A 27955-nucleotide genomic window follows, 5' to 3' on the forward strand; every position below is an offset into this window, starting at 1 on the left:
AATACGCTGGATAATGCACAACTCGCACGCTATGAAAACGAGCACAAATTGTTAGACAGAAACCCCCCCAAAAATGGTTGACTACATTTTAATGTAGTGTCATTTTTTTGCATTAAGGATTTAGATATTTCTTGATGTGGTAAAGAAAATGATTAGAACAAGTAAATTGAGTTGACATTTCAGATTTATTGTGAGGCTGAGGTAGGTTTATCAATATTTAGTATAACTAGAAAAATTCATTGTTTTGATCAAATTGATAATGACCAGTTTAGCGGATGTGCAAAAAAATGTTTAGAAAGAACATGATAAAAGAAAAGTGAAGTATCTTTCATTTTTACATGTAGCCTAGAAGATGAAGATCACTGTCTCAGATAAAAAAAATAATTGTAGATTAAAGTCTTGTAGATTAATAAAAAGTGTCCTGAAGTGATATAAGCATCTGGAATACAGAGGCAGTTCCCGTACAGGCTGAGCTTGACAGCCTCAGACGTTTGGACAATAAACTATATTAAAGTACTGTCACATGTAAATGTGTTTTTTGAAGAGAAGAGCCATAATCAACCCCTGGCAAGAATTGTTGATTTAGTCATCAGCAAATTTATAGGCACTTCTGTCTGGACGGCGCTTGGAGAAGAAATCTGTGCAGAGGAGGCGGTAAAAATAGATGAGAATCATGATGTTCATGAGGGACATGGTTACTAGGAACAAGAAGGCGTGATCCAGGGATGAGTAGTGGTATATGATGTACCAGGTGAGATAACACTGCGCTCCAAGTCTAAAGACTACATAGGTCACTATGTTAACCTGTTTGTTGATGGAGTAAATGAGAGAATTCTGAGCCACCTTGGCTAGCTTTAGCAATAAACGTGTGTGTAAAAATACACTGTTCACTTCCACAAACAAAGCCACAACTGCACCTGCCACATAAAGATGTGTGAACAAGGCATACAGGAAGCACCAAATCACCTAGGAAAGAGAAATAGTTTTTACTTACAAGGATGTACAGTACATACAATTTATGTTCAAATGAGATAGGTGGACTTAATGGTGCACAAAAACAATTTAAGGATAAAGTTAATAGAGACTGTTCCATAAAAAAATATTTTATTTACCATCCAGTTGTTCCAGATCTATAAAAATATATTTGTGCTGATGAACACAGAGAAAGATATTTGGAAGAATGCTTGTAACCAAACCTGTTCTTGGCCATTGACTGCCATAATAGGAAAAATGACAATGGTAGTTAAATGTGCCCCAGTACTGTTTGTTTTCCTACATTCTTTCAAATATTTTATTTTGTGTTCAACAGAAATGTCTCATGCAATATTTCTTACTATGGTAGTCAATGGTGGCCAAGAACTGGTTGGTTACAAGCATTCTTCCAAATATGTTTCTCTGTATAAATATATTTATTCTGCTAAACACAGATTTAGAACAACTTGAGGGTTAGTAAATGATGACAGAACTTAAATTTTTGGGTGAACTCTTCCTTTAAGTGCTGATACTTAGTGTGGTAAAAATTGTATTGCTGTTCAAGACACTTGAATTGAAATCATTTAATGGTGCACAGTTTGTGACCGTTCAGCCAGAGTTTGTTTGATAATCTATGATTTGACTTACCAAAACATGGTGAAGCAGAAATTCCCAAGATGCTTTTGCATACCCACTGAAGATAATATCACCAGCATCCTGAATGAAGTATCCTGTCAAAACATGGCTGTCAAACTCTCTTGCATCTTAAGCCACTCGCTCTTTAGTTTGTTCACCATGGAGTGTATATTTTTCACATTGTTATGCAAAACAGATGTACAGGTGCCACTCTCCTGTAGGAAGTTTACATTTCAACCCCTTATATGCAAATATACAGATGGCTTTAACATAATACCGTACATTAGCTGTAATCTCCACAACATCGTTCCAAAGACCAGAGTCACAACAAAATAAAGTTTAGTATAGGGGAGACAGGGAATAGGACTGTATGTCAGAAGCTATCAGAATTTGAGTTGGGAGTTTTACAAGGGTTTTAATGGTTGGAAACAGTTAGAGTGAAACCCTCTCAAATGAGTCATTTTGTAAATATATTATGCATTTTTAATGTGCTTGAAAGCACCCTTATTTGTGTCTAGTTAAAACTAATTATAGTGATATGTGTTTTGATGTTGTACGATCTGTGGTTTACTAACCAGATGAAACAATGACGAGCAGGTAGGAAGGAGCCGTGTAGGTTGAACGGATTTCATGCACCATCACTGGATGCTGTATTACACTGTTGGAACAGATTCATACAGGCTATTGATGTCAAACATGTGTACACAATATATTGATAGAAACTCTTGCTCGGTTTGAGGGGTGAATTGATAGTAACACATACACTTAGAGTTCTTTCAATTCATGCCTGTCATGCAGGTTTTTCCTGTTCCCACACTTAAGATCTCTAACTGAAAATGATGTGGTTATGTAGCTATTTCAACAGACACCATTAGTTACTACTGTACTAGTTACAACTATTAGTTTGTAATTTATCTAAAACGTCAATCCACAGTTGTCTAGATGATTTTACACATTGCAATTAGTGTGTTGTGACTATTGATCTATGAAATCACAGACTGTTTGGTCTTCTGTTTTGCAATGTAGATGCTACAGCTTGCAGTTAAAATCTTTGGTGCTTATTCATCGATTATTTATTGCTGTCCCTTTAAACACTTCACACATTTTCAGCCAACAAATTTGTCTTTACAAAAATTTTTTTTTTGGGAACACAAACATGTCCATACAATAAAAGAGCATGGCTCTTCTGTGTTACCCAATCGAATAGAACAACATTATTTATTTTGACTTAAACTCTGTACCTTTTAAGATTTGGAAATGAAAGATTCGGTCAAACTCACTAAAGCAAGCTAATTTACTCACCAGGCGACAGCCCAGGTGCCAGTTAGCAAAGAGTGGACGAGTGACACCGAAAGGTTCTTCCACTTCCATGACTTCCAGGGGTCTGCGTCCACGATGCTGGGACTCGGCACAGTCTGCAGTAACCTGTGAAGGATCCTGAAGGCCACAGAGCAGCACAATACAGAGAGGACTGGATGCTTCTGGACTTGATTCAGCAATGTGTCCATCCTCCACCACTGCTTGTTTTTGCCTTTCCTTTTCTCAGATAACAGTTCCTTGTTGTCGCTGTCTATGCACTTTTAACAGTACCGTCCCAATGAAGTTTCTTTTTTGAGAATAGTTTTAAACCAAACCAAGCTTTTCATATGTTTCTTAAACTCTGTCTTTCTTTCATGTGCTGCTGCCTGCCGTAGGTGTGGCATGTGTCACTATACCTGTTTGCTGAACAGTGATTGGTCGGTGAAGAACAGGTCCGTAGGAGTGATATCACAGCGGATGTTGGCTACACCTCTTTCCTCGGAACTTTATTTATTTCTACAACTTCACAATCCAGCACAGCGTTAAAGTCATACAGTCGACTCTGTTGTGTCAACTGTGATTGGATGTTCTCTATGTGTGTGGTTGAGTGGGAGACTGAGCACAATAGAACAATAGAGGCCATTCAAAATTCAGAAGCATGTTGCTGTCCTAAACAAATGAAATGTACTGAGTCTTGCAGCTGGATTAAATTATTTCACTCACACAGTCGGACCAAGAAGGAAACGTTTGTTGTATTGTTTATAATAAGCTTTTACTAGTGATAAGGCACAAAATGCATAAAACCAGGACCACTAGAAGCATAAAGTCATGATTCTAGAGGACCACTGTCCTAAGGTGCTTCCAACTCATGCTTTAAAAAACAAAAAATGCATGATTATTGTCAGCAGAGGTCCAGAAGCACTTCCTGTTTCAGTTTAACTACACAAATGTTAGAACAAAACACAACCAACAGAATATTTTAGGACTGAATTCAAATGTTAAATGAACATCTATTAGACTGCTTAGATGCATTATAAACATGCATTATAAACTGTAACAGGAAGTGCTTCTAGACCAGTGTTGTTTACTTCCTGTAAAATGGTCTAGCTATTTTAAACTTCACATAGGATCTCACTATTTGCTTACTGCAGTTTTTACTGTATCGTAGCACTTTATTAGTCCAAGCTACTGGACTTTCAGGCACACCTATGCAAAGCTATGTAAGATTTGAAAAAAGATGACTTGTGGGTGGCAATTGTGGGTTTCATGTGGAGAGTTTGCCATCTGCTGGTGCTATTAAGAATGCACATGTTATACAGGCAAATAATTAATATCTTGAATAATCCTTGAAAATGTATATTATTGTACTTCAAAGAAATCCCTGTAACATTCAAGCGTTACATGTCGTCGCCTTGGTCACCTTGGAGGCTGTATCTGCATTCTGAGCAGTTCTGAGATATTGAGCTTTAAAGTTTTTACATTTCATTTGACTTTGTAGATATAACCTTTTTTGTTTTCTAAAACAACTTAAAAATACATCACATAATGTTAAAAAGTCGTCACACAACAAAATTGTAATAACTAAATTTTGAAGATGTCAGATAGAATCCATGGTGATGATTTGGAGGGATTATTGGCTGTAGTTTGCTGTTTTTCTTTCTTTTTAATTATTCTCTTTTTCAGATTTGTCAAATGCACAGAGCTACAGTTATATTGACCTAAGAGTCATTTGATGCATTACTCTTCTGTTCAGTAGATTAAAAGGTAAATACAGTCTCAAGGTCAAAGTCCTCACAACTAAAAACATTTTTCCTCCCTCTTGACATTTGAAGCCTTCAGCTTTGCAAGACCACACAAAAACATTTTCATTTGTACATTTCTGCAAACAAATGTAAAGGGATAGTTCACACAAAAATAACAATTCTATCATGAATATCTTTATTCATGGACCATTTCAAAATAGACACTACACTTTCATAGCCTTCTGATATGTATATGTAACTTTATTTGATTTAAAATATATTTAAACGATCAGCTAGTCAGTTTTGCGGAATAGTGATGTAAATATATTGGCTTGATTGATCTATTATAGGTTGTCTATGAAAATATGTTTTTGTATATTTACAATATTAAAAATCAAGCCCTTCATAGTTTTTCTGTCGGCTGTCTTACACATAAAGCTGCATTTGAACAATGCTTAAAATTTGTTTAACAGCAATTATATAATTAACAGCAGTTATTTTTTGTGAAAATGTCTCTGTAGGTGCTCAGCAGCAGTCAATTATGCGTCATAGCAAAACAGCCTTCTGTGAATAAAATAACAAATTAAAATAGCTAAGACATGATCATAAACTGCACATCGTTTACAATCCTATGCAAGAACCGAGTTGCTCAGCTGATGATGAAAACTCTAGGGCCTTCCTCTCTCATGGGCGGAAGGGTTTCTATGTGTTCTATAAGGATATGCTTGTCCTCCCTCTTTGATGGGCTCTCGTGACCTAGTGGCTCACATAGACTGCTCCTCAGATCTTCAAAACATACATTAAGGTCCTTGAAGAGGTGCAGCATGCTCACCCCAATCACAATCACCAAGAAGCCTCCGACTGTGCCCAGGACATCCACTCCTGACATGGCTCCCCACTCTTTAAACAGAATTACTGAGGTGCTTAGGACCACAGTAGTAAAGAATACATAGTATATGGGGTAGACCAGGAGCGTATTGAAGGTATCAAGCGACTTGTTCAAATAGTTGATTTGGATGAGGATGGATACTATTAAGGTAAGCAACAGGATCCAGGTGAGAGGGTGACGGAAGACGGAAAGGTCCGAGAAGCAGGTGCGGATCGCAATGCCGAGGCCTTTGACCGAGGACACCGTAAAAGCTCCGAGCAGAGAGCAGATGCTTATATAAATTAAAATGTTCGTCTGACCAAAGCGAGGAGAGAAGTAGAAGATGAGGACCATACAACATACCAACAGGACGCTGGCGAATATCATAAAACCTTCAGAAAAAAAAGTGTTTGCAATTAAGTTGTTAAATCTGTTTTTGGTTTCAAAAAGACAAAAAGTATATAGACACTAACCAGGGTCCAGCATTTTCTCTGTCATTTCCACAAGTGTCGTCACCTCTTCCTCTTCGGGAGCATGTATAACCATTATTGTACTTCCCAGTATGCTAAGCATGCAGCCAAGTTTTCCCAGCAGATTCATTGTTTCCCCGAACAAGTGGGAGGACAGAACTGCACTGAAAGAAGCGTGAGCAAACATTAACATTAGTACATTTCCATTGAGTTCAAATGAATAGCTTGGACATAAACACAAAAGGCTATTGCTACGACTAATGGACTGTTGACATGCATATATCATATCATATATCATATCATATCATAAAGTGACAGTTCAATTCAATCTTACAATTTAATTTGTTTTATTTATATAGCACTTATTTAAATATTGCGTTGTAAGGCAGCTTTACATACATTTAGGTGATAGTGACAGTAGAAAAGAAATATAATTATGAAAAATATAGAAGGCACAGAATACATGGTATTATAATTCATATAGTATCATTGCTGTTTTTCTCAATACTGTGTTCATTGATAAAACTTTCATATGTTTGAATTCAGACATTCTTATTCAAAGTAGTAAGCACCATGTATATCAAATTACAATTTAAATGTTTATGTATTTATTTTTAAATACTATGTTGGCTTGCCAACCCGCTGTCATAATGTTTATTTGCAGTATTACAATATGCATTTAAACAATATCAGTTATCATCCTTGACATTAAAGACACTAAAAATAAAAATTATGTCATCATTTATTCACCCTATCCGAACCTGTATAAATGTATTTGTTCTGTTGAACACAAAGAATATATTTGGAAGAATGTTAGTCATTTTAATTCCAGGAAATCATTGACTACCACAGTAAGAAAATATTGAAATTAAAATCTCATGTTGTGTTCAACACAACAAAAACATTTTTTCTATGGTATTCTAAGATGTCCTAGAACTAGAACTAGTCCTAGAACAGTTCTATCAATGTTTACATTTGTACAAATATCTTTCTTTGAGTTTAACGGAACAAATAAATGTATACAGGTTTCGAACAACTTGAGGGTGAGGAAATGATGACAGAATTTTCTTTCATCCCTTTAATATCATTATCGCTTTTGCTGGGTTATTTACAATATAAAAATGTGTCTATTGTTTCTTTTTTAAGTTTTATTCTATGATTTTACAGGTATGACCTAAATACATTCTTGGCTGGGGACAATAATCATAGGTGACAAAGAATTGACGGGTACAGTAAGGCAATATTTTCTAGACATTATGTTGGATTATGTAGATTAATAGACGGAAAGAATAATTACCCATGTTACAAGAATGTAAAATAATAATGTGTGAATAATCTGTGTGAGACATCTTTCATTATCATTAATGCTTCATTTTTAATTAAAAAATAATCAATAGACATGCACATATTCTTTAAGTAATATTTTAATTAATGCAGTGCTTCTGAATCCTTATACTTTTAGCCTCATGTTCTGTGCTTAAAGTGTACCTCAAAGATTATAATTACTATAATTGAAACAATGGAACATTGTAAAAAGTGCATTATAATTAAATTTGAATGGAAAAATGAATTTATAACTAAAAATACCGGTTCTGTCGCGTTTAAGCTTATAATGTTTACACAGCGTCATGTGGAGCAGACTGTTGCTAAGTGTAAATAAGGGTGGTTCCATTACCTAATAAGAACACTGAGAGCTCCTAAAGGGGTGACCACTGTAGCAGGAGCAAACATGTAGGCAGCAAAGTTTGCTGCCTCACCTCCACCCACTGAGCAAAATAAAAACCAGGATGTTACTACAATAACAAAGGAGGATGATTAAAACTGTGTTGAAATAAACTTACTGGTCAAAAGGCCACCCCACCAAAGCCAGTCCTTCAAGTACCCATGGCCTCCCTCAGCTAAAGATTTGAAGATTCATCACAAAATGAAGACACTGTTTTAACAATGAACTATAAAATCTTGTCTTGAAAACAGGCTGGTTTAAAAGGGAAACAAATGTCTATCTGGAGTGACATAGATTTCCTTTCTATTATGTAAATCTGAATGTAAATGACCTGACCTGCCCTCATCTCTCCAGCACTGGCTAGACGCAGTAATGCTTTCTTTTTCAGAATAATACTTCCTCCAATGAGAAAAGCTGAGAGTATTGCCAGGGTCAAGCCTATCCAGAAATTGTAGTTGCTCCATTTGTCGATGACTACAGCTGCTTTGTTGACTGTAGAGTTTATGGTGGCGTGTTCCTCGCTTAAAGACGTGTTACCAGTTAACCCGTCGAGTACACAAACAGAGGTGGATGTGGGACACAATAGTCTTATTACAGAACCTGGACAGAAGAAGAAACAAGTATTGTATTTCATTAGGATTATATGTGAAAGGCACTAATACAATTGTCTCATTAATACAAATTTATATAGATGCCAACACCTTTGTTCTGAGTATTTCTATGGAAGTTTTACAGATACAGATAATAAATTGTAATAAAAATGCTCTAGTGAATTATAAGGAACATTATAACAAACGACTCCGGCATTTAAAATCCCCCAGATAGCAAAGATAATAACCCATTTAACGTTGGTTCAATATTAAATCAATCATCTTTGCTATCTGTAGGGTTTTTATTCAAATAAAATGCTGTATAGTGAAATACTGTGGTTTTAAACAATTACCGATATACAGATAGCCAGATGAGACCCACTATCACCGAAACCAGACTTCTCACACCAGACAAATACAAACAACCAACATCTCGTTTAAATTCAGTAGCCTAGTCATTAACACTTACCATTTATGCACGAATCGATGGGCAGATGTATGTCGTGCATTGTATCGTCCACTTTCATAAACAACCTGCTATACTGCTACAGAAATAAATCCATTTAAAGGAAAATAAAAGCAATTACTCCCACGAGAAATAAAACTCGTTCTTTTGGACAGCGCCTCGGTTCATTTGCAAACGTCAGTACGAACGTCCTGTACCATCATCGGGCGTTACTTTACACGACCGATACCTGCACGACGACAACACTGTAAAGCAGGTGTCTGCTGCCACGCCCGAGTCGCGCCTGATTCAGCGCGGAAATAGTCTCCGTCAGGAGAGTTAAACGCTTATGTTTCTAATATAACAATGCGAGGAACTCAAACTTCCCACTTGTAGGGTACACGAAAATTATATTTTTGCATGGTTGGGAATTATGTTGATATCATGAGCTGCATTCTAAAACTACAAGTTGTAACATTTTAAAATAAGATCCTATATTCCTTTACGGAAATGAACCTTGATTTTTGTTGTAAAAGTGTAGCAACAGTGTTTTTTGTGTATTGTTTACGATTGGGAAACCCATAGTTTTACTAGCAACCATTTCACAGTAGGCCTAACCATGTTTTTTTTTTAACTATAGTAAAACCATGTTTTATTTGGGGGGGGGTAAGGTGTTAGCTAACATGAACTCAGGGCTGTAGTACTTTAGTCCGGACTCGAGACGTTTTTCTTACTCGGTATCGACACTCAGACTTGTCCAGGGCCAAATGTTCTAGTTGGTCTTGATAGAGTCCGATGATTTTGTCCTTCGTCCAAACAAAACCATTGATGTGGTATGTATGTTTGGTACTGTTACAGTCATGAATGAGTTTTGTACTATTATTTTACACAGTATGCCTTGCAGCATGAAGCTTTCTTTTGTTGATTGTCACTATTGTTGAGTTTCATACACTGTTTCTTGATGTCTGATTGATTCACCAATTTAAAGTTTTTTTGTGGGTATACTGTCAATTCAAACAGTATAATAAGCAATACAAGTGCTTTAATCTCACACTGTAGTATCACACAATACTCATAAATCAATAACACAATGCACTCATGAGAAATTATTTAGGTAACTGCAGAAAGACTACAATCATTATCACCCGATCCCAATGGATCTTCGTTTTCATTGCCTCAACAAATGTATTTTTGCAAAGTATAACAGACAATGAAAACCTAATGTTAAAACTCAAGAATCAAGAACCCAACTAAAGCAAATACTGATCACAATAATACTGTTTTGTTGAAACTTCTTCATGTTTTTTTTAAATTGCGGTTGCTAAAGTGATGTTGATTCAACGCAGTTAACAATGACAAGTCAACATACTGAGAATGGACATTTACCCCTGGCAGCCCAGAATGTGACTTCGGCTTTATGTTACTTTGGTGAAATTGCTATTCCTTAAGTTAATAAAATGACCTAATTTGATCCGCTTTTTGATCATTACAAATAAACTATGTGGTCTTGATTCACAGTGGCGTAGCCAGGGGAGGGGCCATGGGGGCACTGGCCCCTCTTGAAAACTGATTGGCCCCCGATTGTGCCCCCACCCTTCTACTTGTCTGTCACTCACAAATTCAAATTATAATCGTTCAGTTTGTAGTAATTAATGATTGCGTCGCGATGCTTCTCAACTAGGACCAAGAATAGGAAGCTGCTGTTTTCCAACATCAACAACAAAAAAACACACGGTAAGTTGATCTATTTTATATTGCTTATGTTTTTTCGATTAGCGAGTTGTTGCAGTGCAAGAAGGGTTTGGGACTATTAACGTTAGCAGCTACCGTCTTTCGGTGTTAGGACAGACCAGGTTCGATGACGATGTTATCTCCTAGAGCAGACTAAGATAATGCTAATCGTTATATTTACTATGCACCTGACCTGATGCTGAATGTAAAATGGGAGTTACTTATTTTTTGGCCACAACGCAAGTTATATTGCAAGCGAGGTGACGAAATAAATCGTGTGATCTATGATGTTTATCTAACGCTACACACTTTAAGGTGAGACACGGCAGGCAAAAACATAGTTTTCTATTATTTTTTACTTGTCAATTGTGAGATTTGGGGCTAACGTTATTTGTCTTCAATATGTCGTCTTTCAGACTTGTGGTGAGACAAAAGTTGGCGTTCTAAATCCTCTCTCTCTCTCTCTCTCTCTCTCTCTCTCTACAAATATGGTAATTTCCTTTTCATCAGCAACCAATCGTGTAAGTAAAATTGGGCATTTAACTCTAAAAGCGAATCTCATAGCTGATGCCAATTTCCGACAACGTGATTCGTTCAAACGCATCACGTGACATGCTCTGACATTTCCACAGTGTTTTTGACTGTTTTTCTGTTCAGTTTAAGGCCATAAATGCCGAGTTATACGTTTTAAAGTGTTTTAGTTGGTTTGTATTGTTGTTGTTGTTGTGGTATGGTATAATCAGGGCTGCACATTTGCTTAAATCACATAAGTCCCTATATTTATATATTGGTACTTTGGTATATTGGTCATTTCAGGATCATACAGAAAAAGTGCACTCCTGAGTGTTATTTTATTAATGCATAAAGTTATGTGGTTAGAATCCTTGTATTTTACTAATATATCTTTGTGTTATAGCTGTCTCTAGGGATGAAACAGATGAGAGTGAAAGTGATGTGGAAGAGCTGGATACTTCCCCACCTTCAGAAGCTGAATTGTACTTTTTTTTAAATTAACCAGATACATAAACCTATTATAAGCCACATTTTACTACTTATGAACTAAGTTGTTGTTTATTTGTTTGGTCAGAATTAACAGTTGTTTGGCTAAAATTAATTGTATCTAATTTCTATAACTTGATGTTTACTTTTCTTGCCATACAATATATTGTAGTTTTCTTGAATTTTGTGTCAAAGTAAATAAAATTAGTCTCAAATTTAGTGTGTACTGTGTTTACACAGAAGTTTATTTATTACTGTTTTTCTTTCACTTTTGTAATGTGAAAAGTTAACACAAATTGTTTTGTTTTGATTTAGAGCCGTGAATAAATGCTATTAAAATATAATAGGGTATCACTGTTTATTACTGAATTTAAAGGTTCCTAAACTCTTAAAATGATTTTGATATACAGTTCACACAACACAAGATTGGCCCCTCTGTATTAATTGTGGCCCCTCTTGTGCCCCCCTGTTGAAAAAATCCTAGAATCGCCCCTGGTCTTGAAGAGGATTCTTTTTTGCATTCGGTCTTGACTTGGACTCAAACCTATTTGGACTTGATTTGAACTCTTCGCTCTTGACTCTTGAGTCCTGGTCTTGGATTTGACAAAGGTGGACTTGACTACAGCCCTGCTTAAAATAAGCAAAAATATTTATACAGTTGTTCATATTTTTCAGTAGATATTCATTTGTTCATGTAAGTTCCAAATGTATAATAACTTATGCACCAACCTTTAATGCTTGTTATGTTGAAATTAACATTAATTTAGATTAATACATGTTGTAGAAGTACTAATGCAGTTAGACATTAGAATTGCATAAGAATTGCAATGAAATGTTTACTTCGTGCATTAATATCTTCCCCAATTTTTATGTTAGGACTACAACACTGATGCATAGTTCCTCATAGCGAGTTACCCGATACTTCCTTGATGAAGGTACAGGTACATAAGATTTCCATTAAATGCTGGAGAACCAGTTTAGCTCATAAGGGGCTTAAACAGAGGTAAACCGACATGCTGACGTCAGCTGGAAAATTATTTTCGTGTTTACAATACTAGCTCAGAAATTGAATGACAACTATATTACCTAAATCCATCATATTCTTATATATTGTCGCAGTCTTTCCAAACCCTTGGATGTCCAAATTAGCTGTTTTTGAGGAAATGTAAAAAGCATTGAACTTATTAAATTATTACTGTTTTGTCAAAGTTGACAAGCACTTTTATTGGTTAGATATTTTTTTTTTAAAACCCAATGACAAACATAAAGGGTGACTAATCATAACGATTTATATCATTTCAACCCAGTCTCAAGGCAGTTTGTGACAGTCACCTAATTTGTGTTCATGGAGACGAATTGATCATTGTTTGGGGCCAGTCAGCACAATTTATTTCGTTTCACAAGCACAACCTTTTTTCGTGCATTCAGCACGACTTTCGAAACACATGCCACGTGTGTATGTTTATAACCTGATACCAGATGAAGTCGTATGTTTCACAAGATCGCTATGGCTACAACGAGAAATGTCCACCCTAACCACGCCCCTAAACCTAACATCACAGGAGTGAAGTGAAATCATAATAAAACGTACGAACGGTGGTCATCAACGGTGTTTTGTTTGAACATAATTTGTAAGCAGTTATTTTGTCTCACTAACGCATGTCGAAATGAGTTTTAAAGTAGAGCTCCTGGGGTTGGCTCAAACAGCCAAGAGACTGGTTACCCAGAGCACACAGAAGTCCCCTGACAGGGGCTACATGTTCCACCGATTTTCATGGGCTAATTATATGAGTGTGGGGCTTTCTAAACAAACATTAGGCTCCACACAGCTGGATTATTTAAACAACATTCTGTAATTTCTTTCATATCATGTAGATTCAAGATAATAGCATGATGCTTGATTGAAAAGCTGCACAAAGGATCTTACTTTCCTACTGTGTACAAGAAAAAACTAATGAAAAAAGGGAAGGATTTCATTCTGTTATACAAAGAGCCCAGATGATGTCACTGCAGACTTAGGAAACACAGCACGGATTTTTCTGTTGAACTGTTGAAAAGAATCTCAACTCAAACCAGGTGACAAAAGTTTCCTCCTTTCTGAGCTGCTATTTTGACATTAGAATTTTACGCATATCGGGTTGAAATAGGATTCTAGTTTTGCTCTTGGAAAACTTCAGGTTGTCATGTTTTCTTTTCCACTCTGACAGAATTAATCATGATCATAAAGAACACAAAATTCTCTGATTAAAAAATAAATTACTTGGATTGGATTATCATGATGTTACTGTATATGCACAGGATGATTTAATAATCCAACAAATCTAGAATAAAAGGCCACCACAGCCCTTCCCCTTAACCTATTGCTTTTGTAAAATCAATCACCAGATAACAACAGCCTCGAGCATTTTAGTCATTTTCAAGCAATAGGCCTGTCATGGTATTTATTCCTTCCTTCTACCACAAAATCCCCTTGATATGGAGTTGTGGAGGTTTGTCCACAAGATACTTTTTCCCACCAACTTTAACATGAACAGAGCAATACTGGAAGTAAGAGGTTATTAGTACGTGAAATGACAAATATTAGTTGTCACAGGTCTCTCTTTCTTTCTACTGTGGAACACAAATGACATGTTAAGAAGAATTTTAGTGACTGTCAGCCACAGCCCCATATTCACTTTCACTGTAGTTTATTTTTTTTCTTTTGTCTGTGCGCTTGTGTTTCAAATTCATAATTCATAAAAATAAGTTATAGGTTCAAAACAACATGAATGTATGTAAATGTTGACACAATCTCTTTAACATTAACAACAAACCAAATTATATTCATTTTAATTAGAATAAATAGTACGTCCCTCTCAGTGTTTATGTCATCCACTGCAACTATAAATATGTGATGTGGTGTATGACAACCGCAGCTGCCTTTATTCTTGTGACATGCAATGATCATTACTGAATTTTTTATATTTGCTTTCACATTTTAACTCAATTTATATCTCCCCATAACGTAATCTACATGAGAGAAATACATAAAATGATAAACTATTTACAGATTCTCCTCACAGGGTAACATCAGGTATTTCTTCAAAGTTGCAGTTAAGGCATGAAATGGGTTGGCATAGCAACTGTGTTAGAGTAACTGACAAATTACAGGCATGAATTTTATACAAAATATATCATTTGTATTGAAATCAGTCTGCCCTGAAAAAAGTTTTTAATTCTTAAGCCTTACCAGTAATTTTTAGCAATATTATTCATGATAAAATTGCTTCATTAAAATGTTTAACTTTCTAAAAAGGATCTCATTATTTTTAATTAAAAATTATTCATTGAGCTTTCATATACATTTATTGGAAATGAAACTTTTTGGAATTTGACGCATTACTTTGAGAACTCTAAAGCCTTTCTGTCTCACTAATGACAAAACGTTTTTTTATATTATTGTCATTTTAACAGGCCTGTGGTTTTTAATTAATAGCAATAATATTTTAATATTTTATAATTTCTGTGTGAAAAATATATTTTTTTACTTGACATTGATCAAATTTTGTAACAATGTAATTACAGGTGCATTTAACCATGTTATTGGTGTTAAGACTCATCAAATACGTATTTTTGTACTTTGATGTATTTAGGGGTCAACTTTAAAATGTTTTTCATATAAATTCATAAACTCTGTAATGTAAATCTACATTATAAAAAAAACGAACACACTCCTTTATTAAATAAAAGGGTGAAAGTTTTTTAAACTGAATCCACAAAAACAAATCCAGACTGGAACCTGATGCAGGTAGATGGCACTCTTGAGAAAGGCTATAGCCTATAAACATTATAATGGGAATTCAAAGCAGTACACGTTTTCATTTCAATAAGAGAACTGTGCACTTATGCTGATTCAACAGTTGAAATACTGTATACAGTCTGTTACAAATACTTGTTTAAGTCTTTAGTTTTAAAAGTCAAATGTTTTAACTCGAGAATAAAATATAGGCACTCATAAATCTTAATGAGTAAAGAAGATATCTGGACTTGTCAGCTTAATACAGAGCATATTTATGCTATAAATTAGATAAATTCATACCTTATCTTTATATATTTTGGCATCTCAGAATAGTTTGTAAACACATCAAAGGTCTCTAGCATTTTCTGTGATTGACTGAAAGGCCAAGCCTATAGAGAGAACTGAAACAAAGAGAACAAACATGGCATTTATGAAGATCAATACGTCTCCCCGACAGAAGAACTAACAACTCAATGTTTCACCAACAAGTCATTTTGTTTTGTGCAAGTCAGTGGTGTGTCTAAATTAAACTATTTTATGGTGCAGCTTATGATGTAATTATAACATTATTACATCTGCATTTTAACTTGTGAGATCCTACTATACATGACTAAAACGCACGCAACATAAACAGTGGAATATCCCATTCAACACTTATCGGTCCAAGCCCATATCAAATATTTATCCAAGAAATGTTAATGTTTTTCCATATTTGGCTGCCAGTCACTAACATTCTGCAAAATTTCAATTTTCACTTTACCCTTTTTACAAAATATGAAGTATTCCTGGCCTTACTTGTTGATGTTTGTATGTGTTTGAATATTGTCAGATAAATGTTTTCAATAAATACAAAAACTGTTCAAAGTAAGAAAAGTTTATTTCCAAACACTCTTTCAACAAGTTGCTGTTACATCTTGCTGCCATTTTCTAAAAGGTATGTGAGGTGAATGTTAAAATGAGATATTTCTCTAAACAAAATTTTAAACTAAACGTGTGAACCCAAGAAATAACATCTAGGCCTAAAATACAGAATTTCACTTAAGACCAGAAATAATTAAAACTGAACAAATAATGCATTGAATGGAAAACAAAGGACACAATGCACCGTTTTGCAGCATGTATGTTCCACATTAATACGGTTGATTCTCTCATTATCTCTACTTTGCACAAATGGAATCAACACAAAAAAAAATGAACAGACGATGTACAAACTATCGGTCCACAGAGAAAGGATAGAAACAGACAAAAGCTCACCAAAGTGCCTGGAAAGCTTTCCTTAATGGCTAAACAAAGACCGTGTGCTTAAACAGAGTACTGACATTGAGTTTATCTCTATGCTTCATAATATCTAAGATCAGCTCCATGAGAGTTATGTGCTTACAAAATGCATCCCATCTACTGTATAAGAGAAACCCAACGTGATTCCTGTGACTGTGTCCATGTATCTCAATGTGTTCATTTTATTGGAGTATAAACCAATGGGTGGAGGAACAGGCAAACGAATGAACTGGCAACTGCCCCACACATTCCTTCTCTAATGGGCTGTTAGATTCGGGCCATAAAATCATCCTATTAATCCCACAGCACGAGCAATTTTTGTTGTTGTCCCTGTGTCTGCTATTAGGCAGATTTACATAAATTACTTTCCTTGGAATTGATGTTTAGACAACCAATTTTCAAACTGCTATTACAACGAAGAGATTATTATCTGTATTTTCAGGGGTTATTTTGGATGGAGAGGTTTCAGATCCCATTAGCAGTTCAATGTGTGAAAGATGCAATACAGTAGACATATAAGGTACATAAAGAGAAGATAAGTGGAAGTGGCATGAACATAAAATGTGAAGTTTTCATACCTTCTCTGTTACTCTCAGAGTCAATTAAGGAGCATGAACAGGAAACAGATGATGTTTTCAAAGTTTTCATAAGTAAAGGATAAGAGTGAAGTACAGCGTTAACAATGACAGAATGAGAATTCAGACCATCCTTATCAAAGAATTCTCCTTCCTTAGAGGGGCTTGTCAATCAAACTGGTTGAAAAGGAAGACATTTGTAGACTGTCCAATGGGGGTGACTTGCTGACGTGGCACACAGAGGATGAAATTAATTTATAATCAGTTTAATGACGACACCAGTTAATAAGCAACAGTTCAAGCGAAAAATAAAATGTGTGGCATTATTTAATGAGCCCTATGCTTTTCCATACCCGCATATTGTTGTTTTTTCTGTGAGTAGAGCACATGTAGAATTTTAAAGCTTCATGCTGTTTTTTTATGACAACTCATAGTGACCCTGCCTGTCAATCTCATTGATGTCAGGACTGGTTATAAAACACATTATTAAACGGCTCATTAGAATGCTTGATTCTGATTGGCCATTTGCGACATTCCAGAGGTTCTTATTTTCAAAGAATTATTTTCAAATATCAAGTTTAATATTACACAAAAGCTAATTAGAAATATGTATTTTAATAACATATAAATTACATTATATTTACAAATGATTAAACCAACCTGCCTGTTCGTGGCGTCTGACATCGTTTCTTAATTTAAAACCGAAACTAAACGGCTTATCCTAGCAGAAGGTCCGCATTCGGTAAAAATGAGCTAATCAAATATTTCAAATTCAAATTTTTTGTCCAGTTTCCACATTTTAAGTAGCCGTGTAATAAGCGGGATAATGTACAAGCAGCTGGCTGTTAGCGCGAAAAGGCCCCTTCAGTGTAATACAAGATCACACTGTTGGGGCTTATTTCTGCGATAACAACCGGCTGCCAGTACATTATTCCTTACTGAACATCAATGACATCCAACTTGCTCCATAGCTGCCATATATGATATGAGAGCTGCTCTTAAATTTGGTGTGAAAAGGAAGTTGGTTTTGTTTTCCTTTATGTGACGTAGACTATATCCGATTGAAGCAGCTTCTGGGATAGAAAATGTATGGATGGGATTCGATTTCGTCTTTAGGGAATTCATTGGATTGTTGGAGGTTGGAAGTCTGGCCATAAGACAGAAAATAGCAACATAGCCCTCACACTGAGACATACATCAATGTTTTTTATTAAAGATGAGGGCACATGAAGTAAAAAATCTTGTCTGTTGTAAATAATTTACAAAACTACAATAAACTAATAAAAAATAAGAACGAACAATTTAGATTTCATAGTGACTATAGGCTGTAGTAGAGGTGCAGATTTGAACAACAATTAAAACTTCAGTCTATTTTTTATGCAAAGCAATCATATGGCATCAGAACGCACAATACATTTATTGTCCCGCTGTAGTACTTTTTTTATCCCTTTTTGAAGTTAGAATAGACAGTCACTATGAACCATCATAGCATGAAATAAAATATTTGAATACTGTACGTTTCCAAATGATCTTTGTAAAAAATTAAATCATTCAAGTTTGGAAAAACATGAGGGTTAGTAAATACAATAAAACATTTACATTTTTAGGTAAACTATCCACCTTACCATCTGATAATAATGTGTAACTACTTTAACTTCTCTCAAAGATATGGCACAGGGCAGACAAAACAGAGAACATAATGCACATCATAACAGTAAATCAGTGATGTTGGGAGAAAACAAGACATTAAAAAACCAACGTAGTTCCATTGTCACTCATTTGTGAAAGTGAAGAGAAGCTTACTCTGTGTTCTCAGGTACATAAAATAACACTTTCATACAAAAAAAACATCACAGGCCTCCTTATTGCGCTTGAAAAAACAACCACATCTTAATATTACAAAAGTAATTTTCCTCCGTGTGTAATTTCTTTTGGAGCCCAGAGTGTTTTATCAATGAATCCATTTGGCAGTACTTCAGTAGCATTTGAGCTATACCGCAGTGCTCTCTCACTATCTCTCCGACTCTTTCTTATTGTTTTTCCTTTTAGTCTTCCATTGTTTTAAAAGCTGATGCCCTTTTACATCCCCGTGGTGCTGAGGCCCATGGCAGCAGCCTGACCCATACATGGCAGAGTCTGTGCCGCTTTGGGATAATCATGTGCCATCACACGACCATTCTCACCTCCACTGCCCATCCTGGTCAGACTGGAACTGAGCATGGCTGCGTCAATGATTTGCTAAGAGAAATACAACACAGAGATAGTCAATGCTTAATTGTAAGGAATTGTGAAAAAATCAGCCATCAAGTGAAGCAACGATGAGAAAAGTGGCACAGAAACTGGAAGCCCACTCATGCTGCAGTTTTACATAATGAAACCCTGTAGGCTTGAAACTGGAGCTAATGATGTGGATGTTGGCTTGTGCATCCTTGACGAATAAATGATTTAAATCCAGCACACTTCAGTGGATTGCCAGGGATTATGTTGCTCGGGCTGATGCAGACTAATTGGCCTGCTAGTAGCAGCGATTTGTTGCTGTGATACTCTAAATGTGGCTCTTATACCAATATAATGCCTTAACACTTGAAACAACACTTCAATAACCGAGAAAGTGTCACAGATTTTATGACATGATGATCTATTCGATTTTAAGAGCACTGCACCCGGCGTGTTAAGCTTAAAAACCCCCCTCAAAAGCTTACTTTTCAGACATCCCTTTAAAGGACTCAGAATGAAAATTATGAGTCACCGCATGGGTTTGTGGGTAATTAAATCTACATAAATCACCGTATTCTTAATTCTGTAAAATTTCAAGAGCAATGCTTTCTTGGATTAAAGAGAGGTACTGTGGGCGGTATGATGTTTACACCCACCCACAATTATCACTTTACTGCCAGCACATGCTCCTGCCGGATCCCAGAGGAAGTGAGGTCAGAATAAGACAGCGGCTTTAAATCATTAAAAGTGCCAAATTCAAAACCCCTTATGAAATTTGGACAGAGCTATTTATTTTGCGATGCTCCGGGCTGTATGTGTTTATTGCCGTGTGGCTTTTACACACCTTCATCCTTTGAGACTCAATTCGGGATTTGTAACAGAACTCAACTAGGGCCACCAGCATGGCCAGCCCCAGCCCACCAATCAGAATGTAGAAAACTCCAGCCACATTACTGAGGCTCAGAGCGCTGGTTTTATCCTGCAGAGCAAAGATGAGAGTCAAATACTTGCACTGTGATCTTTCACACAAATACAAATTTAAGCAAACACAAAATATCTCTTTCTAAAGCTATCACAATATTAACTGAATACAACATAACATTCACTGTTGTTAGTCATAACAAACAGACTACACTTTCTTCAACAGTGTGTTGATTCACGAAAAGCAGTCGTTTAAACTATAATATTTATTACGTAATTAAAAAGTAGTCAGCAATAAAAGAGACATTTAATGAATGTACGATTAAAACGGCCTAAGTCATGCAAGTTCATGCTTAAGTTGCAAGCTTGGGATAAATTTTACTTATTTAGTCAAATCTGTCCCTGTGGTTTGTTTAACAGAATTAAACATAAATAAATAAAATTGTTTTGTTTATAAAATGTCTTTATTTAACACGTCTTAAGATTTCTCGTCCAACGGTTATAACAGAGACCCTTTGGTCTCTCACTGCCTCTGGTGGAGGAGATATCACTCCAGGGGTTGTGGGAGTAGTGACATGCATCTGTATGCTGACCATACTGAGGCTTCATCCATTCACATGCACGTTGTCTTTGGACAGAGACAAGACAGCACTAAAGGACTCTTAAGGGGAAAAGCAATCCAGTTAGAGGTAGCATTTCATGGCAACGCTTTTCTCTCCAGACTGTCATTTACTCCTGTTTAGAGGGATGGATGTCATTAAGTTTTACTGTGTGTTGGTGTTGTTATGGGGTAACCAGACACTATGAAGATAAAATGTTAAGAGATAAAGGGGAATTTATTTCTAGAAACTTATCGATACATGAGGTTTTCATTTCTTTTAATGTTACCTCTGATCAAAATTAGCTTATTTAAAAAACTTAATAATTATTAATAACAATGCTAATGTTAAAAAGTAACATTAAGAATCAACTTTAATAAATAATGCATATAACAGTAATAAATAATATATATAATAAAACACATTATATGTAATAAATATGAATAGTTAATATATTAATAATGAAATCATCATTATTATTATGATTATTATTACTACTACCATTATTAATAATAATACAGATTATACAAATTAAATATCAATGGCTAATATTATTCATGATAAAGTTAATAATAATAATACAATATTTATCGATATATATCCAAATAATCCTACTAATAATAATAATAATATTTATTGATTCTACAATTGGTTCAATCATGGCTCATACAATGAGATTAAAGACTTAAAATATTTTACTTCTGAGCCATTAAAATATTGCAGTTAAGAGAGCGAAAAATATAATTTAGAAAGGCACCATGCAACACACCAATAGTGAGGCACTATAGTTTGAATAAAAAACCCACAGTGCCCATTTCTATAAATATATCACAAGCATCACGTCTATTTTATAATGTGGGAAGTAATAGAGGCCAGACAGCAACATGATGACAGTGTGCAGTGTGTTTCTGGGAAAATGGCAGATTGGAGACAGAGCGTTGGCTTCGCTTGTGCGTTTCAGAGAGAAGAGGACAGGGCCTTCTGTAAAGCGCTAAAGCTGGATCTCTAAGAGAGGGGAAGGACCAATGAGTGAACTGACCTTTCTTGCAGAGTCCTTGCTTCCACATTCCCCCTTATCGTACCACCATTTGTTTTTCAGTTTGTCTAAGATGGCTTGCTCATTGAGTTTCAACACCGCTAGGTTTACGGGGATTCTTAAACCAGGAAAATAACATAAATAACATTACCCATGTTATCTTATGTTATTGAGCATTTAAGCAGACAAACACCCATAATTATGTTTTGATGTGTTTTATATTGTATGTATACAGATAAATTGAAAACAAATACAAAGAAAAACAAAAAACAAAGAACAGCACAGTCACAGAGTTTGAATAGTGACAAAAGTGATATGCATTAATACTCCATCTAGCTTTGTTGCCTTTCTCCCTACTGCAAGATGTGTATTACTATATCACTTTGGGTAACCGGCAATAGTCGGAAACACTCGGATTTGCATACAATTTGGATTCAATTGTACTCAACGTCATTAATTTAGATCTTCAATCGCATTAAAAGCAGGGAAATAAACCTCACGTCTAAGAGCAGGAGGTACAAGGCTTTTTAAAGCGGAGAGGTGCAGCCGAGTTGTTTGTTAGCAGTAGTTGCCGGTTACCCCCCCCCAGGGTAGTGGTTACCCGCTGGAGAGCTCATTTTGGGCCTGACCTTGGAATCCCCTCCTCCGCTGCCACACTCTCCCTTGTCGTACCACCATTTGTTTTTCAATTTGTCCAAGAGCCCCTGCTCGTTCAGTTTTAACACTGCCAGGTTTACAGGGTTTCTTGAAATGATAATAAAATAATCGGTGTCAGCATTGGTGATATCATACGGCGAGGCAGAGGCTGTATCAAATAAAAGTGAGTTGGTTCAGTTGTAGAGAAAGTAAATAAAAAACATAAAACTGATCTGACTGCGTGCCTGGCTATGCTGGGCTTGTTGAGGTGATATTAGTTGTCTTGTGTCACGTTAAAGTGTAAAGAAGATGCACTTTGAGCAAATGATGAGAGATTTGACCAGGAAAGACACGGATGGTGGATGAGGAAAGAGGCAGAATAAGTGATGCTGTAAATGTAACTATTTGGCACTGACTGGCCTTTGGCCTGTGTAAGAGGATTCCCAGATTAAATTAATATTGCTCTAGATTAGCTCCATATAATCTATTGCATTCCATTTTTGGGGGAATTCCAGGGCTGGTGTCAAACCCAGAGCATTTGTAATAAGCCCCGTCCTCATCTGTGTGCCCGTGTCTTCCTCTGTAAAACCTCAGGCTTCTTTCTGTACCCCTGAGAAGAGGGATGAAAGAGGCCTGTGTGCTTATGGATGACTACAACAAAGCCAAACTTCATCCATGAACATTAATCTGAAATCTACAGGGTACACAAGACAACAACGATGTCACAAAGAATAAAGGAAAAACATCTCAGACAGAACACAATGATGGGTGATACATGATTTTGGGGAAAAGATGGTAAAAATGACATTTGATCTATTTCAGGAACTCTGACGTTCTTCTATTCAGATACTTCTCTGTTTGCTGATAGAGAACAGTGGTTGTTATTGTTTGTACTTAACAAGTGCCTCAAAACTTCATACTTTGCTATAGCCAGAATATTCTTTATAAGCGTCTGGCTCATTGTTAAATTAAAAAAGATAACCTTTTATGTGTACAGAAACAGGTGCGCCTGCAGGATTGAATCTTTGGGTATGCATGGAAACACGGCCAAGTCCATTTATCGAGAACAGTGTTTCAGGAGGTTAGGTGCATATCAAATTGATCCATCAATTCTCATCCGTCTCCAATGTTTTAATATCATACAATGCTTGCTGTCAGAATTATTCACAACTATGTGTTCTTTGAGAAGTTCTAAGTGGTGTGAATTATTATGTTAATAGGGTGAGATGCACAGAAAAATGTAACATGAAAATCATGGTATTCAGACATTAAAGAAATTAGTTCAGCCATTAGTTTCGAACTCATTTTCTTTTTGCGGAACCAAATATCTGCTCTTTCATATATAATAATATAAAATGAAAGGGAACCGGGCCGGGTCTGTCAAGTTTAAAATGACAAACATGCCATTAAAGTAATTGATGTGTATACTGTTTAAAAGTATTAATTATTATGTCAAAAGAGTAATTTAAGCTATCATATGACTTTCAAAAGACTACAAATAAGTCATGTTTTTATTGTTATTTCTGAACTTTATAGACCCTGTCTTTATTTACTTTCATAAAAAAGTTTTGTGTTCCATGCAAGAGAGAAGGTTAATGGGTTTGGAACAACATGAGCATGTGTAAATGATTATAGAAATCTCTGTTTTGGGTGAACTATCCCTTTAAGATCAAAACAGATTAAAACAGCTTTAATGAGGGTTGATGTGCAGAACATATACACAGATAGTTTCAATAAACACATGAAAAAGAGAGATTACAGAGAAGATTTATCTTTATAAATTCGTACTGACCTATGAGGCAAAGATAAAAGTTAAACAAGTCCAGATTTTAATATGTTAAATTCAATTACTCACTTTATATTAAAAATATATATTTAAAATATAAAATGTAATTTCAAAATTACTCTGGAGTTTTAAATCCCTCACTTTTCTCCAATGTAACCTCTCCCACTTTTTAAAAAGAATTGTAATAATTGTCAGAAAAGTGCATTTGTTTGTTTGGAGCATCAGGAGGCTCAGGTTTACCTCAGGGCGGATCCTTTAGGTGTGGCTACTCCATAACCCTTAGAGTCCAGGTTACCTCCCACTTTCATTGTGTCACACGGTTTGCGTTGCTCAATGTACTCGTTCATAGTGGACTCCAGAAGATATGCATACTTCCCTTTAGACTTTCTCACCCGTACGACCCCTTCATCTGTTGTCTTCACAAATACAGATGGCTCAGCTGACTTCATGTAGGACCACATCTTCTCAAACACTGCAATCTTTGATCTCTGCGGATATAATGAAATGTATTATTGTTAAAGTCCCAGTGATATAAAAAATTACAATGCCTATTTTTTCATGAAATATTGCAGCGTTTATTGTAAATAGTTTTAAAAAATTTGCGTGCCCTCAAAAACTTCAGTTAAAATCTGAAAATACACTTCCATCCTGTAGTGACAATGCATCTTAAATGACATATGTTAGAGGGCTTGGGCGGAGCATCCGTTAACTCCTCCCCTTCATCTGTCAGTCTGCTGCCAGTTCCATTTAAAAATACAACGCCTGTTACACATCCAATCAAATCGCAGAGAAAGACGAAAGCCACGACTTAAGGATGTTCAGGACAATTCTCCATTTTTGATCTTTGCTAATTCTTTCTCAGATTTTTACTTACCCTGAAGAACTCTTTGGTGGATCCTCCATCCAAAGTCCCATAGGCAATCTCTGTTTGCTTCGCCAGGTCCTCTGCGCTCTCGATGGGTGACACCATCCTCTCCACTGTGAGGAAGGCAGCCAGGTTGGCTGTGTAGGAGGAGATGATAATCAGAGTGAAGAACCACCAGACACCTCCAACTATGCGACCAGAGAGAGACCTGAAAGAAGTACAGCAATAAAGCAGGTGGTTTACATGCTGAAAAACTGCAGCAAACTGCAATAAATTCTACGCTTCTGGCACTGCTGGAAGTTACATCTAGTGGTAATGCGTTTACCTAATTTGACAGTGAATTTTCAAAATAGTTTCATTTAGTTATGTGTGATTTGGATGAGGAAAAGCGATATAGAACATGAACGGATAATAAATAGTGCAATAACATCATCATCGAAAGTCATTTTAATGGTGTGCACAGCTTGCTCATAAAATTCAGGCAGGCATGCCTTCCTAAAAACCTGTACGCCAAAAACGATTTTAAAATTAAAACAGAAAACCTTTACCTACACTTTTACAAAACTTTGCTCTATGACCCCAATTGTTAGCTCTTTTTCAATGAGATCTGAGCAGGTTTGATCTTTCACGTTATGCATATCTCTTTGCATGTCTTGGTGTCCTCTAACGTTGAAAACTTATTTATTCATTCACTGATCCCTCTGAGTTCAATGAAGCTCTCAAATTTAATGAAAGATCCCATTCTGCCAAGTTTGCAGTAAAGTTTCTGCATGCTCTACTTTCCAATAAATGCTGCGTCGCTACAGCCTCCCTCACTTTCAAGGGAAATATATTCTCCTCATAGCTTCCAATGATATTATCAGTCAAATGAAAGGGGCCAATAAACCATCCGAATTGTAAAAGGTAAGCAAAATGTCTCATGGAAGAGTTGAAACATCCAGAGTGGTTGATTTGAACCTATAACAGATTTTCAGATTTTCCATTTCATATGGAAAATTCTTTAATATTTTAAAGTATTATGGAAAAAAATGCAACAAGATCACATGCTTGTTTAAAAAACAAACTAACAAAAAGCAACCCATAGCCATCCCACTGCCTGGTTTCCATTCCATTAATCAAAGCATTAGTTTTTGACAGGCAGATCATAATCACCATGATCAACCTATTTTCAAATGCAAGAGCCATGGCATTCAGATGAGGATAGAAACTGACTATTCATCACCCTGACAATGAAAGCATTACTGGAATAGAAAAAATACGGTTTGGGGGCGATGCAACATCCCATCAGAAACAACAACACCAGCCAAACGAAGAGGAAACGCTTTCTACCTTTGGTGTTTACAGCAGCAGGATCTGTTTATTTCAAATCCTGTTGCTAAAAATGTCTCTCTCTCCTTCTGTTACAGCGTATCTCTCTTTAACTGTCTCAGTCTTCCTGTCTCCCTCCCTTCTGTCTTTCTTCTGACTCAGCTGTTAGGAGCGAGATATACAGTCGACAGCAGGAGTTTAAGATCTGAGTACACCTTTATAAACTTCAGGCAGTATTTAATCGCTGCACACAGATTTATCCATAGAAAAATTATATTTGTATCTCTGAGGTGCCGTAAAACTCCAGTGTATGAAATTTAGTGGCATCTAGTGGTGAGGTTGTGAATGCAACCAACGGCTCAGGACCCCCTCCCTTTTTGAAGAGCTACGGTGGGTGACAAGGAGTAAGATGTCATCACCTTTTCGCTTTTTTGGCGAAAGAGATAACATATTTACGAAATGCACTCTGTAGAGCAGTATGTCCAATTACAGCTACTCTAGAAACAACATGGTGAGTACCATGTAAGGGGACCAGCGGTGTATCTATGTAGATAAAAATTGCTGATTCTAAGGTAATAAAAACACAACGCTTCATTATGTAAGGTCTTTAGACACCTCTAAAGACATATTTACATATATTAAATTGCATTTCTGTCAAAAGATCCTCCAAAAAAAATCACACATTGGATATAGTTACTATTATACCCAATAATATAAGTCAATATGACAGAGTGCTGTGATTGATCAAGTTTTTCAGAAGAACGGCAGACAGTTTCTGTCCTTTATGACATTAAATAAAAAACGCTAAGCTATAGCTAAAGGATATTTTCTCTTTGAGAGGTCAAGAAAGACCTGGAAACTCTTACACAATACATGTAAGCATCTGAAGACACATAACTCGCACATTTTGAAGGCTGCCCAGCAGATTTATTACCCTATGAATAAACCAAGATGAATTATCAAACAAATCCGCAGAATATGGGTCACTCCTAAACTTTCAAGCAAAAGTAAGTTTCTCACAATGCACAAGGACCTTTCAAACATACTTGATCACATCTCCATGGAGACAACTCTTTGCGACTAAAATAAAAGTCTTCTTGGTATTTCATATTGTAGTGCTGCAAAACGTCTGTTCTATTAAAGCCCTTCCAATGGGAGCTGTTGGGAACGTTGTGACATGCTAGTCATCTTTTCCCACTCTGTTGTCACAGTTCCATTAAACGATACAGAACATTTCTGTGCACTGTAGATGGCAGGGTCACCTCCACTGGGGGAAAGCGATCGTGAGCCCCCTGGAGGCTTCTTTGCATGTGTGTTTGTATTGTGAGATAACACTGATGTCATTGTGACCCAAATGCGATGCGTGTGACCTGCTAGTGTCATTGTGTATGAAAGTGTTTGTAAACGGACAAATATTTTATACAGGGACAAGGGAATCTGTTTAAAGCTAAAGTGACATTTTAAAGCCCAGGGGTGGAGGG

At 36.1% G+C, this 27955-nt stretch overlaps 3 protein-coding genes across 5 annotated transcripts in view; all 3 read right to left on the reverse strand.

The window, feature by feature from the left end:
* Positions 1–75: 75 nt before the first annotated feature.
* Positions 76–3485, reverse strand: tlcd1 (TLC domain containing 1). Its single transcript, XM_079486256.1, has 4 exons — positions 2911–3485; positions 2184–2266; positions 1621–1703; positions 76–966 (listed from the first exon to the last, which is right to left on the reverse strand). The coding sequence occupies exons 1-4, from the start codon at positions 3114–3116 to the stop codon at positions 583–585; spliced, it is 756 nt and encodes a 251-aa protein (XP_079342382.1). The 5' UTR covers positions 3117–3485; the 3' UTR covers positions 76–582.
* A 183-nt stretch (positions 3486–3668) lies between these two features.
* nipal4 (NIPA like domain containing 4) lies at positions 3669–9102 on the reverse strand. Its single transcript, XM_079486006.1, has 6 exons — positions 8770–9102; positions 8047–8310; positions 7829–7885; positions 7663–7753; positions 5991–6151; positions 3669–5909 (listed from the first exon to the last, which is right to left on the reverse strand). The coding sequence occupies exons 1-6, from the start codon at positions 8825–8827 to the stop codon at positions 5299–5301; spliced, it is 1242 nt and encodes a 413-aa protein (XP_079342132.1). The 5' UTR covers positions 8828–9102; the 3' UTR covers positions 3669–5298.
* Positions 9103–18300: 9198 nt separating this feature from the next.
* gria1b (glutamate receptor, ionotropic, AMPA 1b) overlaps positions 18301–27955 on the reverse strand; it is a gene marked incomplete at both ends in the record, with an annotated part of 35438 nt that continues 25783 nt past the window's right edge. Inside the window, 5 exons of one of the 3 annotated variants that reach the window (XM_079486265.1) lie at positions 18301–19344; positions 20168–20302; positions 21883–21997; positions 24542–24789; positions 25176–25374. In XM_079486265.1, coding sequence (XP_079342391.1) covers positions 19186–19344; positions 20168–20302; positions 21883–21997; positions 24542–24789; positions 25176–25374 — 856 coding nt within the window. Of the gene's footprint in view, positions 19345–20167; positions 20303–21882; positions 21998–22508; positions 22624–24541; positions 24790–25175; positions 25375–27955 lie in introns of those variants that run through there. The other 2 variants (XM_079486264.1, XM_079486266.1) reach the window with 2 other exon arrangements.

The sequence above is a fragment of the Barbatula barbatula genome (assembly GCF_947034865.1).
Source record: "Barbatula barbatula genome assembly, chromosome: 22".
In the NCBI taxonomy this organism is placed as follows: Eukaryota; Metazoa; Chordata; class Actinopteri; order Cypriniformes; family Nemacheilidae; genus Barbatula; species Barbatula barbatula.

Excerpts from the sequence above, each read along its gene's own strand:
- nipal4 (XM_079486006.1), bottom strand. The coding sequence starts at position 8,827 with ATGAAAGTGGACGATACAATGCACGACATACATCTGCCCATCGATTCG. Across the intron at positions 7,886-8,046 it reads TGCTGGAGAGATGAGGGCAG|CTGAGGGAGGCCATGGGTAC; the intron begins GTCAGGTCATTT and ends TCAAATCTTTAG. Across the intron at positions 6,152-7,662 it reads GCTCTCAGTGTTCTTATTAG|TGCAGTTCTGTCCTCCCACT; the intron begins GTAATGGAACCA and ends CGCTTCTTTCAG.
- tlcd1 (XM_079486256.1), bottom strand. The coding sequence starts at position 3,116 with ATGGACACATTGCTGAATCAAGTCCAGAAGCATCCAGTCCTCTCTGTA. Across the intron at positions 1,704-2,183 it reads GCTCGTCATTGTTTCATCTG|GATACTTCATTCAGGATGCT; the intron begins GTTAGTAAACCA and ends ATGTTTTGACAG. Across the intron at positions 967-1,620 it reads TTCTGCTTCACCATGTTTTG|GTGATTTGGTGCTTCCTGTA; the intron begins GTAAGTCAAATC and ends TCTCTTTCCTAG.